This window comes from Bos indicus, chromosome 12 (assembly GCF_029378745.1).
Source record: "Bos indicus isolate NIAB-ARS_2022 breed Sahiwal x Tharparkar chromosome 12, NIAB-ARS_B.indTharparkar_mat_pri_1.0, whole genome shotgun sequence".
Classification (NCBI taxonomy): domain Eukaryota; kingdom Metazoa; phylum Chordata; class Mammalia; order Artiodactyla; family Bovidae; genus Bos; species Bos indicus.
In genome coordinates this window covers 72,458,181-72,472,329 of record NC_091771.1, presented here as the reverse complement: position 1 = coordinate 72,472,329, position 14,149 = coordinate 72,458,181, and the positions used below count along the sequence as shown (strand labels likewise).

The 14,149-nt window shown below is 41.7% G+C and overlaps 1 protein-coding gene across 1 annotated transcript in view; it reads right to left on the bottom strand.

Moving 5' to 3' along the window:
• LOC139186277 (ATP-binding cassette sub-family C member 4-like) overlaps positions 1-14,149 on the bottom strand; it is a 158,891-nt gene that overhangs the window by 74,025 nt on the left and 70,717 nt on the right. Inside the window, 5 exon segments of the mRNA XM_070800558.1 lie at positions 2,939-3,033; positions 4,404-4,441; positions 6,171-6,311; positions 7,660-7,857; positions 11,297-11,393. Coding sequence (XP_070656659.1) covers positions 2,939-3,033; positions 4,404-4,441; positions 6,171-6,311; positions 7,660-7,857; positions 11,297-11,393 — 569 coding nt within the window.

The window sequence follows — 14,149 nt, the reverse complement described above, 5'->3', positions numbered from 1 at the left end:
ACAGGGAGGCCTGGTGTGCTGCAATTCATGGGGTCACAAAGAGTCGGACATGACTGAGCGACTGAACTGAAGTGAACTGAAATGTTTGATAGAACCCCAAGGCATTTGTAAGTAAATACAAAAATTTAATTTGTGTTTTAACAATGACATAAATGAATAGTACTATGCATAAAAAAATTAAAACCACCCTCTAAACATCTCTTTGGACTTCACTGGTGGCTCAGACAGTTAAGTGTTTGCCTACAATGTGGGAGACCTGGCTTTGATCCCTGGGTAAGGAAGATCCCCTGGAGAAGTAAATGGCAACCCACTCTAGTACTCTTGCCTGGAAAATCCCATGGACAGAGGTGCCTGGTAGGTACAGTCCATGGGGTTGGAAGGAGTCTAACATGACTGAGCTACTTCACTTTTACTAAACATCTCTTCAACTCACAATGTTAAACAGAGTTGGGGTGACTTCTGTAATAAATATTCCACCAAGCACTTTTTTCCATTCAACTGACCAGTGTTATTTAAATTCTGAAAGCTGTTTAAATTCCTGAATTCCATCAACAGGCATTTTGCCTTAGCCCACCATCCTCTAACAATGTGCAACAGAATCCTTTCATTCTTCTCTAAGCTCTCATTGTCCACCAATTCTGAAGCTAAACTGCTGTTAGATTCAAGTTTCTTATCAAGTAATCAATAAAATAAATGCCAAATTTCAATGAGTGGATATTTATATAACTCATTCTTTGTTAATCTTTGTACAAGCATTTGTACAAGCAAACTTTGTACAATTATTTTCTGTGAGGATATTTATTTATTTATTTATTTATTTATTTTATTAGGGTATGCTGCTGCTGCTGCTACGTTGCTCCAGTTGTGTCTGACTCTGTGCGACCCCATAGATGGCAGCCCACCAGGCTCCACTGTCCCTGGGATTCTCCAGGCAAGAACACTGGAGTGGGTTTCCATTTCCTTCTCCAATGCGTGAAAGTGGAAAGTGGAAGCAAAGTCACTCAGTCGTGTCTGACTCTCAGTGATCCCATGGACTGCAGCCTACCAGGCTCCTCCATCCATGGAATTTTCCAGGCAAGAGTACTGGAGTGCGGTGCCATTGCCTTCTCCTTATTAGGGTATAGTTGCTTTAAGCTGTTGTGTTAGCTTCTGCTGTACAATGAACTTAACCAGCTATATGTATACATATATCCCCTCCCTCTTAGACCTCCCGTCCCCCCATCCCTCCCCTCTAGGTCATCACAGAGCACTGAGCTAAGCTCCCTGTGCTATACCACAGCTTCCCACTAGCTATCTGTTTTACACATGGTAGTGTATGTATGTCAGTCCTAATCTCCCAATTCATCTTCCCTACCTCCCCACCCCTCGCCATGTCCACATGTGTGTTCTCTATATCTATGACTCCATTCCTGCCCTGTAATAGGTTTACATGTACCATTTTTCTAGATTCCATATATATATATATATATATATATATATATGCATTAATATAAGCATTTTGTTTGCTTTTCTATTTCTGACTTACTTTACTCTGTATGATAGACTCTAGGTCCATCCATGTCTCTACAAATGACCCAATTTTGTTCCTTTCTATGGATGAGTAGTATTCCAGTGTACATAGGTACCATAAATGAAATGAAAAGCAATCCTGAGAATGGGAAAAAAAATAACTGCAAACTAAGCAACTGACAGGGGTTAGTCTCCACAATATACAAACAGTTCATGCAGTTCAATATCAGAAAAGAAAAAAAAAAAAAAAAAACTCAAAAAATAGTCAGAAGACCTAAATAGACATTTCTTCAAAGAAGACATACAGATGACCAAGAGGCACATGAAAAGATGATCAACATCACTGTTAGAGGAATGTAAATCAAAACTACAATAAGGTATTACCTCACACCAGTCAGAATGGCCATCACCAAAAAAATACACAAACAATAAATGCTAGAGAGTGTGGAAAAAAGGGAACCCTCCTGCACTGTTGGTAGGAATGTAAACTGATGCAGCCACTATAGGGAACAGTATGAAGGTTCCTTAGAAAACTAAAACTAAAAATACAACTACTATATGACCCAGAAATCTCACAATTGGGCATATAACCTGAGAAAACCATAATTCAAAAAGACACATGTACCCCAATATTCATAGCAGCAATATTTACAAAAGCCATGGCATGGAAGCAACCCAAATGTCCAACAACAAGTGAATGGATAAAGAAGATATTTAAAATTTTAGGTGAAGATACACTTTAAGAAGTACATAATGCTATATCAAATCTAAACACTCTTGTGAACAGAGAGAGTCATGTTAATATTAGCATGGCAAGCCAAATGTTAAATTAATCACACAGTTGGGGAGGAGATAACACTGTGATCTCAAGGTAAGAAAGAGAAAGAATCTAATCCCAGACACTGGATTTCCCCTGCTTAGCTTCTCTAGTAATTAGTGAAGCCCAAGAGATGAGCAGTATCGTAAAGCAGAGTTTTGCATACCTGGGAGGGAATAATGCTTTTATTTGGGCCCATGCTACTAGAGGATTTCATCCAAGATGAATAAAAGCCAAGGTTTATTCAGACAGAATTGTTACAACCTGAACCACAGGGTGGGGATTCATTTCTAATCCCCTTACCCATCCATAAAAAATTTAGCTAAAGCAACCTACTTAAGACAATAGCCATGTATTTCCAGGGGCTGATTTTTTGAATATGCAATCCTCGTTTAACTACCAAAATACTGTACAGAGCAAATTAAGAGTTTTCACTGAGCCTCTTTTCTTCTAGTAGATCTTTAAAATAATTACTCTAATTAATTCACAGAGTAAATATGACTAAGACAATATGTTAAGACATTGCTGAATTACTCCGGAAGCCCTAGTTTATCACACAGACCCACAAACACCTTAGACTCTGCTATAATGGAGCAGATGATGCAACTTCACCTGAATAAACTCCTAAGAACCAGCTCAGTTCAAACATTACTTCTTCAGCTTCTCTTACATATGTCCTAAAATACAGGCCACTTTGTACTTTCGCCCTATTGAACAGGGAAGAAAAAATATCACACTATAGATTATATATAGAATATACACAAATATAAAAAAAAATCTCCATTCAGAGAAATGTATTTTATGCTCTAAAGTGTTTCCCAGCTCATAAGACATTGTGTATATCTCCCTTAAACTGGAAATAGAGCTGCCTTATGATCCAGCAATCCCACTGCTGGGCATACACACTGAGGAAACCAGAAGGGAAAGAGACACGTGTACCCCAATGTTCATTGCAGCACTGTTTATAATAGCCAGGACATGGAAGCAACCTAGATGTCCATCAGCAGATGAATGGATAAGAAAGCTGTGGTACATATACACAATGGAGTATTACTCAGCCCTTAAAAAGAATACATTTGAATCAGTTCTAATGAGGTGGATGAAACTGGAGCCTATTATACAGAGTGAAGTAAGCCAGAAAGAAAAACACCAATACAGTATACTAACGCATATATATGGAATTTAGAAAGATGGTAACAATAACCCTGTGCACAAGACAGCAAAAGAGACACTGATGTATAGATCAGTCTTATGGACTCTGTGGAAGAGGGAGAGGGTGAGGAGATTTGGGAGAATGGCATTAAAACATGTATAATATCATGTATGAAACAAGTCGCCAGTCCAGGTTCGATACTGGATGCTTGGGGCTGGTGCACTGGGACAACCCAGAGGGATGCTACGGGGAGGGAGGAGGGAGGAGGGAGGAGGGAGGAGGGTTCAGGATGGGGAACACAGGTATACCTGTGGCGGATTCATTTCAATATTTGGTAAAACTAATACAATATTGTAAAGTTTAAAAATAAAATAAAATTTAAAAAAATAAAAATAAATAAAAATAAAAATTTGAATCACGACTTTCAGTTTTCAAAACTGTTTGTGAAGATAGACTTAGAAAATGAACTTATGGTTGATGAGGGAAGGACAGTTAACAGAGTTTGGGATGGTCATGCACACACTGCTATATTTAAAACAGGTAACCAAAAAGGACTTATTGTATAAGCACATGAAACTCTGCTCAATGCTATGTGGCAGCCTGGATGTAAGTGGGGTTTGGGGGAGAATGGATACATGCATATGTATGTCTGAGTTCCTTTGATGTTTACCTAAAATTATCACAACACTGTTAATCAGCTATACTTCAATGCAATATTAAAAGTTAAAAAAAAGAAAAAAAAATTCTCTGAAGAAGCTGTTAAAGGGAGGGACATGGGACAGACCATGGTGGGTCACACACCACCCACAGGAACTTTCATTTTTCTTCAGGGAAACTATGTGAGGGTCAGACCCCTGACTCTGTGGGAAAATGAGGCTTTGTGTAGATTTCATAGCACTTTTAGTCAGATCAGGAATCACTCACCAGTCTGCAAGCCACCAGTCCTGCAGGACATAGGCAACCTAGATCAGGAAACAACAGTCACTCACACACTGACATCACTGAGCCTCACACCCTGCTCACTAACATGGGGGATGGAAAGGCTCCAGAACATGGAGATGGTCCTTCTGGCTCAAGTCTGTGCCAAGCCCCACACCCCAGATGACCACAGGTCAGAAGAGGGCCTCTTAAAATTTAATATCTTTAAAAGAAATCTCCTTTTTCCTAGAAGACTTTGCTCCCCAAATATAATGTTCAGTTCAGTTGCTCAGTCGTGTCCGACTCTTTGTGACCCCATGAATCGCAGTACGCCAGGCCTCCCTGTCCATCACCAACTCCCAGAGTTCACTGAGACTCACGTCCATCGAGTCAGTGATGCCATCCAGCCATCTCATCCTCTGTTGTCCCCTTCTCCTCCTGCCCTCAATCCCTCCCAGCATCAGGGTCTTTTCCAATGAGTCAACTCTTCGCATGAGGTGGCCAAAGTACTGGAGTTTCAGCTTTAGCATCATTCCTTCCAAAAAACACCCAGGACTGATTGATCTCCTTTAGAATGAACTGGTTGGATCTCCTTGCAGTCCAAGGGACTCTCAAGAGTCTTCTCCAACACCACAGTTCAAAAGCATCAATTATTCAACCCTCAGCTTTCTTCACAGTCCAACTCTCACATCCATACATGACCACTAGAAAAACCATAGCCTTGACTAGACAGACCTTTGTTGGCAAAGTAATGCCTCTTCTTTTCAATATGCTATCTAGGTTGGTCATCACTTTCCTTCCAAGGAGTAAGCATTTTTAAATTTCATGGCTGCAGTCACCATCTGAAGTGATTTTGGAGCCCAAAAAAGTAAAGTCTGACACTGTTTCCACTGTTTCCTCATCTATTTCCCATGAAGTGATGGGACCAGATGCCATGATCTTCGTTTTCTGAATGTTGAGCTTTAGGCCAACTTTTTCACTCTCCTCTTTCACTTTCATCAAGAGGCTTTTTAGTTCCTTTTCACTTTCTGCCATAAGGATGGTGTTATCTGCATATCTGAGGTTATTGATATTTCTCCCAGCAATCTTGATTCCAGCTTGTGCTTCTTCCAGCCCAGCGTTTCTCATGATGTACTCTGCATAGAACTTAAATAAGCAGAGTGACAATATACAGCCTTGACATACTCCTTTTCCTATTTGGAACCAGTCTGTTGTTCCATGTCCAGTTTCAACTGTTGCTTCCTGATCTGCATATAGTTTCAATGCAAATACAAGTGGACGGCAAAGGCAGTAATAACCATAAAAATGTTTTGATCTTTCAAAGCAAAAAGCTTGAGAGGTACAGTAGTGGTGTTCTGTGTGTCACCTGTCTGGGCTGGTCTCCAGTGATTCAACCAAACACTTGTCCAGATGTTGCCGTGAAGGTATTTTGTGGATGTGGTTCACATCCATCATGAGAACTTCAGTAGAGCAGATCACTTTCAACACTGTGGTCACCTCATCCAGTCAGTCAAAGGCCATAAGACCAAAACCTGAGGCTTCCTGGAGGAGGAAGAAATTCTGCCTCAAGACAGCAGAGTCAGCTCCTGCCTGAGGTTCCAGCCTGTAGTCCTGCCTTTCTGATTTCACATTCACCCAGCTAGATCTCACAATCTCATGAGCCAATTCATTGGGATAAATCTCTTAATACACAAAAATAATTATAAAGTACAGTATAAATAGTATGTAAATATCAACCTGAGTACACAAATCAAGATAAATGCCCTTACGTACCTGAGCTGCAATGTTTACTAGAATAAGGAAGATGATGACAGACCAGTGAGCACCAGCTGTAAAGTAATTTGCATAGGTCTTAGAATCCACTTTTCCTTCCAGATGGCCCTCTAGAGGTAGTGTAACCTGTATGTTCTCAGTCTGGAAGGGAAAAATGGCAGTGAGACATGAAATTTTAAATAATAAACCCCATATTTCAAAAGTTAAACAATGCCCTCCACTGCAAAGCTGTGGGGAAACAGACACATCTCATATACTGGCAGGAGTGCAGGATGGTCCATCTCCTATGGAGAAGGGTGTAGGAATATCTAGCCAAATCACATATGTGTTTACCCTTGGACCCTGCCATCCTATGCCTAGGATTCTATTAGAAGTAAAAGAACATTTGCACGAGGTTATTCACAGTTGGGTAGCTTTGCTTAAAATAAATCACGACTGTCAGCACACACACAACAAAAATCAATTAATATATAAATGCAGAAGCTAAAATAACACACAAAATGATATGGAGCTAATGTATCCCTTTAGATGACTTGTGTCACCCAATGAAAGAAACAGAAAACATACTTGGGGCTCTAAATACTAGCCAAATACAGTAAACTGAGTCACAAAGAGGGCTGGAATAATATGAGTTTGGATAGCATGTTGCAAGCGTATGATTTGAATCTATGTGATTCCAAAATTTTAGAGAGTGATTCTTGAGTTTAGAAAGTGAATAGGTAATCTGAATACTTATCAGAATCATCCAGGCTCCTGGGTTTGGATATTCAGGGTTTCGATATCAAAGATTATCTGTGTATTTTAAGGGAGATCTAGCGCATTTCCATACTTCTGTCTGGAGGACTTAGAATGCAGTATAGAGTCATAGGAGCCTAGAATGTCCCAACTCTATTCTGGCCACTGAGATTCAAGGTTGATAAGATGTGGTTCTCAGTCTTGAAGGGTAAGAAAGGAGGAGGGGAACTACCAAAGTGTCTACCATGTGTCAGGTCTTTTGTATAAGTTACCTCTGACCTGTCACAAACCATCTGACACCGAGGCAAAATAATACCACCAGTCACATGTAGTGCTTGAACATTCCAACCTATAGGAAAAGTAGCTGATTTAATGTGGCAAAAGCAGGACTCAGTCTAAGGGGGTCTTCACATTAATCCTCTGGATGCATAAGGGAAATTAGGAGCCACCAGATTGAGTAGGATCTAATTATGGTAAACGGAAGAGATCTCAATCAGTGTGAGCCACACACACACAGAAATTCATAGCAGTGCACTCACTACTCATCTCCATAAGATTCTCCATCCTACACTCAAAGGGGAACCCCAAGCAGGCTTGCTCCATTCATGCTCTTCTATCAATTCCATGGAATAGACTTTGGGAACTTTAGGGTCTACTTTGGGACAAATGAAGATGTCATTAGAGAAGCAGACTGAAGGTCCCTGAGGCCACCAAGACCAGACAGACCCAGGCACACTGATGGATAGAAACTCACATCTTGTTCCTCTTGAGCTGCACCTTTCAACAAAGGTCTGGGAGACTGTAGAGGCCGACCCAAAGACTCAGAGATCACAGTGGAAGTTCCTGGAACTGGAGATGGTTCAGATTGCTTATTCCCCTTGTCAAAAATGGAAAAAGTATCTACACTGGATTTTAGGAACTCAAAGTAAGTTCCCCTTTTCACCATTTTGCCCTAAAATTAAAAAAAAAAAAAAAAGAGGAATTATTTTACATTTTATAATAGTAAAACAACCTCAATATTAATCAAGAAAAGTTATATGGCCTTAAATTATGGTTTTTGTAAAAAAAAAAAAAAAAATGATCCCTAAATCTAGAATTCTTGTTGGAAAATGTAGTTCAGTCAACTCAGTACAGAACTGAGCATTGTGTTTTCTGCCAAACCCTGTGTTGGGTGCTGGGGGATATGAAAGAAACATCTGCTTATGTGTTTAAAATGCAGGCCATTGACATTAGTACCCTGGGCACTTGGGGAAGCAAGAAGCACAGAGGTTGGTGGGAGAATCAGCACAGTCTCTACAGACAACATGGGAACTGAGAGAAGCCTCCCTGCTGGCTCAGACAGTAAAGAATCCGCCTGCAATACAGGAGACCTGGGTTCGATTCCTGGATCGGGAAGATCCCCTAGAGGAGGGCATGGCAACCCACTCCAGTGTTCTTGCCTGCAAAATCCCATGGACAGAGGAGCCTGGCAGGCTACAGTCCATGGGGTCACAAAGAGTCAGACACGACTAAGTGACTATGTACATACAGCAAATCATGTGAGAAACAGAATTTAAAAAACAGTCAATTGGGGAGGATATTCCAGGAAAGAAATTTAAACTTAACCCAGAGGTGGAGACCAGCACATCTGCATATGGGTAAGAGTCTCTCATTAAATCTTCACTGACCACTGTCACTGTCACTCTATCCTGTGCCTGGCTGGGATAACAGGAGGCAGCCCTGGACAGAAAACCCATGAGATCCAGCTCTATTGTCTTTACAACTGCCCCCACACACTCAGGAAGTTTAAACCTGAAAATTCAATATTCCACTGTTAAAGTAATTAAACAAGGAGGCCATGGGTCTGGGGTGGCTCTAAAGCCTTGGCAGCCTGTGCCCACAAACCAAAACCTAAGCCAGAATCAATGCACTCAGATCTGAGAAGAAACTTAAGAACAATCACAAGCAGCCAACCAGGCTTCTCTATATCAGACAACTGCTTAAGCTACAGCCAATCTCATCATGTTCTTTGAACACATGTAACTCATCACTGCACAGTTACCCTCCCTTACAAAGTCATATAAAATAATGTGCAGATGTTTTCATCATTTTCCGACCCCTAAACAAGACACAGCTGATTCACTCAATGGCAACCAAAACACTAGGAAAAAAATCCCAGGATGCAAAACTCATCAAATGCGGGCAGCTCTGGTTAACACTGGTCAGATAGAAGTTGACTCAAGACATTAGTTGGGACCATTCTCACCCTATCCCCTGAAGTAAGCCACTGGGAGAAACCCAGTGAAGCATCTGAGTACCATCTGATACTGCAGAACTAGAATATCATGCAGGATATAGTGTGTCTTGTTCTACTTGGGAGGCAAAATTCACATACCTCTTTAAAGAAATCACCACTCACCACTTCACATCTGTAATATGCACAATGAAATGACTGGTGGCACAAAGGGAGCAATTTCACTCAGTAGCCAAACACTGACAATCCCAAGGAGACTAAGGGGGCAGACATCCACTCTCTGCTATGAGACATGGCCCAGACAAACAGTAAGGATGCATCCCAACTCATCCAAGAGGTGCTCACCAGGGGACAAATAGTTGTTTTGTTCATAGTAAAATTAGGGGTAGTGTCCTCAAAGGAAGCAATAGGGGACCCTAAAATATCTAGGGATTGGTTCAATGGGTTATTCTACTGCCCACTGATCTGTGCTCCTAACACTGTCAACACTGAGGTTTACACACCAGAATCACCCCCTCTGAACATGAAATCAACTGCTCTCAAGCTTGAGAAACCTTATCCCCTCCCTCAATCCATTCCTAGAGGAGTGGAGAGGAGTCAACACATGGAACTACTTCTAGAGAGACAGAGGTTCTGCATTTTAATAATCCTTCTTAGATCAGAAATTCATTTCTTAAGTCAGGGATCTGATCGAGAACATGTGGAACAGTTCAGGGGTTAATGACAGAGGTTCTGAGGCCCAAAGGTAAACAGGCCAAGGAGGGATAAGTTCAAACATGACACCTGTAAACATGATCTTATTTGGAAGAAGGGTCTTTGCAGATGTAATCAAGTTAAGATGAGGTCACACTGGAGCAGGGTGACCCTAAATTCAATATGACTGATATCCTTATGGGAAGTGAAAAGACTCAGACAGACATGGGGACAATGACCATGTGACATCAGAGGCAGAGACCACAGTGCTGAAACTGGAAGCCAAGGAACACAAGGAAGGCTGGTGAACACCAGAGGCTGGAAGGAAGGATCCTCCCCTGGAGCCTTCAGGAGAGTACAGCCCTGCCAGCACCTGGAATTGGGACTTGTAGCCTCCAGAACAGGGAGAGGATAAAAACATTATTTTAAGTCACCCAGTTTGTGACTCTTTAGAATTCTTTACAGCAGCTCTAGAAAATTACACTCTAGCCTGAGCCCACACTTCCATTTTCTCAACTTTACTAAGACTCCTAACTACTTCTGCTGTCACCCCTCCAGTGAACATCAGAGGAATCTCTCAAATATCATGCCATTCAAGGCTTCCATCCCACTTCTGGGCCCACTGCCCCCTGCTCGGAGACCAGCTCACTCTCCTCAGACATGCCGGTCTTCCTGCCGTTCCTCCAACCTGCCAGGTCAGCTCCTTCCTGAGGACCCCCTGCCTCAGACCCACTCCCCCTGGTGACTGTGTGGCCCCCACATTCATGTCATTCAGACCCCATGAGGCACCAGCTCCTCAGGGAGGCCAGGATGTCACATCCATCTCCATTAAAATCAGGAGCCCCATGAAGGCAGAACCTTGTCCTCTTGCTGCACAGACTCCCACATGTTAGTGGAAGATGATCTTTAGGCAAGCTATGTATAACAAACACCTGGGTGCAAATGGATCTTAGTATCTCTAATTTCTAAGTAATATACTCTGACTTAAGTCATGGAAGAGGAAAATAAAAAGTTCTAAATAAAATTGCATCATTATCTTTAACAGATTTCATTATAACAGTGATGATTCAATAACCCTGTGGTTGTACTTAAATACTTTAGGATTTATGTGGCTTAGAGTGTAATAGTGATATTTCTGGGCTTTCCAGGTGGTGCTAGTGGTAAAGAAACTGCCTGCCAATGAGACAGGATTTGATCTCTGGGTTGGGAAGATCCCCTGGAGGAGGGCATAACAACCTCCTCCAGTATTCTTGCCTGGAGAATCCCATGGGCAGAGGAGCCTGGCAGGCTACAGGTCTTTGGATTCATCCTCCAAGGCAGGAACAGCAGCTCTGAGAAGAAGGGGGTAAAAAATTGAGGGAAAAGAGAGTGTTTACCATGAAGCCAGGAGAGTGACCTGTGGGGAGGTCTGTCCTTCAACACACCTGTGTGCTAGCAATTCCACAGATTTCTAGAAATTACTTACATCTTTCAATATCAGAATCTGACTTGTATCTTTTAGGTACTGCAACTGATGAGTCACTAAGATTGTGATCTTCTCCTTCAAGGCCTGACAAACACACCTATAAATGTAAAAGGTACAGAATGCAAAAGCACATGATGGGGGGCTCCAAAAAAACTTATATTTTGAAAACAGTAAGACAAAGATCACACAGCAGTCAAAGGTCTGTAGTTTAAATACCAAATCAATAATAAAAATTACATACACATAAATTAATTATTCCAACTAGGTTCTTAAATTTGTCAGCAGCAAATTTGAATCTAGTGCTACAAAAAGTTCTAAAAACCAGTCCAGTGAAGGAGATACTAACAGCTAAGTTCTTTGCTCTAAAACTCAGCTTAACAATTATTTAAATGTTTTATACAGAAAAACAACTAAGCAATACTGAGAAATCAAAATTTGACTGAACTAAAACACTATTTTATCATTATGAAGGAATGGGAAAAGGGGGATCTATGTCATATAAAAATGTGTACATTCTTAGACAGTTTTATAGGTGTTTATATAAAATTAATGGTGTACTTATTTGCAACAAAAGCCTAATAGATTCTTGGTAACCTTTGCCAGAGTGAATTTGTTAGAGACTTGTTCCCAAATAATATTAGACAGAATATGAATGTCAGCATGGCATCCATCAGTCTCTACAACATTCCCCGTTCCATCCAGGAAGCAAGTCTTTCGTTAAGACCGAACACTTTCCAAACATGAAAATAAAAGAACAGAATCCAAAAGGCCCAAAGCAGAGTGGAAATCACCCAATGGCCCAGTCAAGACACCACCTCAACTATTCAACCTTAAGTATTTTTCACAGTAAAATATTGTTCCTACATTTTAAATACAGAACCTTAGGGACTCAGCCCCAGTCTCATCCCACTGGGTCCACAACCCCTCCAGGGAAGTGAGTGCCTGATCCAGGGCCCCAGTGACCTCGGGCAGGGCTCCAGGCAGGTACTCTGGGATCCCGAGCCCCTCACAGAGCAAATCTCAGGAACCTGGTCCAGAGCTCAGCCTGTTAGTGAGTCAGGAAAAAAATCTGGGGGCAGCAGACTGCAGCTCAGTTCCTTTCACAAACCTGATGATGTTGGACAAGCGACTGAACCTCAGTTTTCTTCATCTCAAAACAAGGTCAGTGACAACCCATCCACACATCCTGAGAAATCAAACCACAAATCTGCTTGGTAAATGTCAGCCTCTTCCTCCAGTCCTCCCTAACCATGAGTGGTGATGTGCTTTGGACTCAGGAAGAAAAGTCCTAAGGGACACATTGGACACTGGGTCTGTGATCAGAAGCAATACCCCAGGATGTAGGCATACACACCATTGCTTCATTAAGTCCAAAGGATTCATTTTTACCTTTTGACATGTGTTAGCTCAGTGTTCATACCCAAGTTTCTTGACTAACACCTTTTCAGACTTAGTACTAAAGTTTTTAAATGGAATTTTTTCATCTCAATTCATATTTACTTGCCTAAAGGTCCTGAAGGTGAATGTTAATCAAATCTGATGGGCTGTTATGTCCAAGATGGACCAACACAAAAGCTGTAAAATGTTTTCTTCCTATATTTTGTCACAGATGAAGTAATACAAACAATGGGGGGAGTCTGATCAGGACAGACCCGCAGACCTGAAGAGGCAGGGGTCTGGTGATGTGGGGCTGAACCATGGCAGGATCCATAACTGGACACAGGGGAGACTGCATCAGTTTATCCAAGGCCTCTCATCTTCTGTAGATAACAGAACCCACTTAGTGTTCACAGCAGCAAGTTGTAAAACTCATGAACCTCAGTGACCTTCCTTCATGACTGAAGGAAACTGTTAATGGTAGTAGAAGTGGATACAAAACATCCCCATTGTTAAGCTTCCACACAACCACCATCTTTCACAGCATATGTCCCATCCAATTGTCTAACTTGAGAACATTCTCCAGCTGCTGCTGAGTGGCTTCCATAATAGCTTTCATGCTCTCTGCTTCAAGGCACCCTAGAGAGTGTGGTTCTGATTAGCAAACAACAATCTTAAGCTTGCTTCTTTCAAGTACATATCCAAAGTGGTACACTCAAAATATGAGATGATTTTATAAATAATCTCCTGTGTTTGAAAAAGAACTCAGGAGAATTTCTGTGATCAGCACAGTGTACATGGCACCAAAGTGCCTTACTCTCCCTTGTGACATGGATGCAATGACCAGCAGAATCTGTTCCTGCCCTGATGGAGAACTTGTGCAGATGCTCACAAGATGGGGAGACAGACATTTATAAGTCCAGGGTGAGATGCTGGGAACCAAGAGGCTGAGACACTCAAGATGCCAGAAGGGTGGGGGTGGGGAATCACCGTCACAGCACGAGCTCCTGTCACTGAACTCATGACAAGACACAAGGCACTTCTCTAAGGGAAAACTCATCAAGTCATGAACAGGAGAGGGTAGGAAAGGGGGGAGTCAGATCAGAGAGCTGGAGGCCCTGCAATGTGTCATCTGCCCTGTTCTCTCATGTTCTCAAAGATTCAGTGCTACTATTCAGGTTTATATGTGTGTTACAATACACCTAAAGTGAAATTTGCCATTTTAACCATGTAGCCATATAGTGGCATTAAGTACATTCACAATTTTGTGCATCCATCACCACCATCCATCTCTGCAACTCTTTCATCACCTCAACACTGAGCATGTTTTATACACAGGCAGGTTCCACCAAAGTCTAACAACCCCCACTTAGTGGATGTGGAATTCCAGCCCCTAGTGTCCAAAGCTCAGAGTTCCTTGCACATCTGCTGACCCTATGAAGCCTCTTTTCTTTACTTTCTGGGCTTACTGTAAAT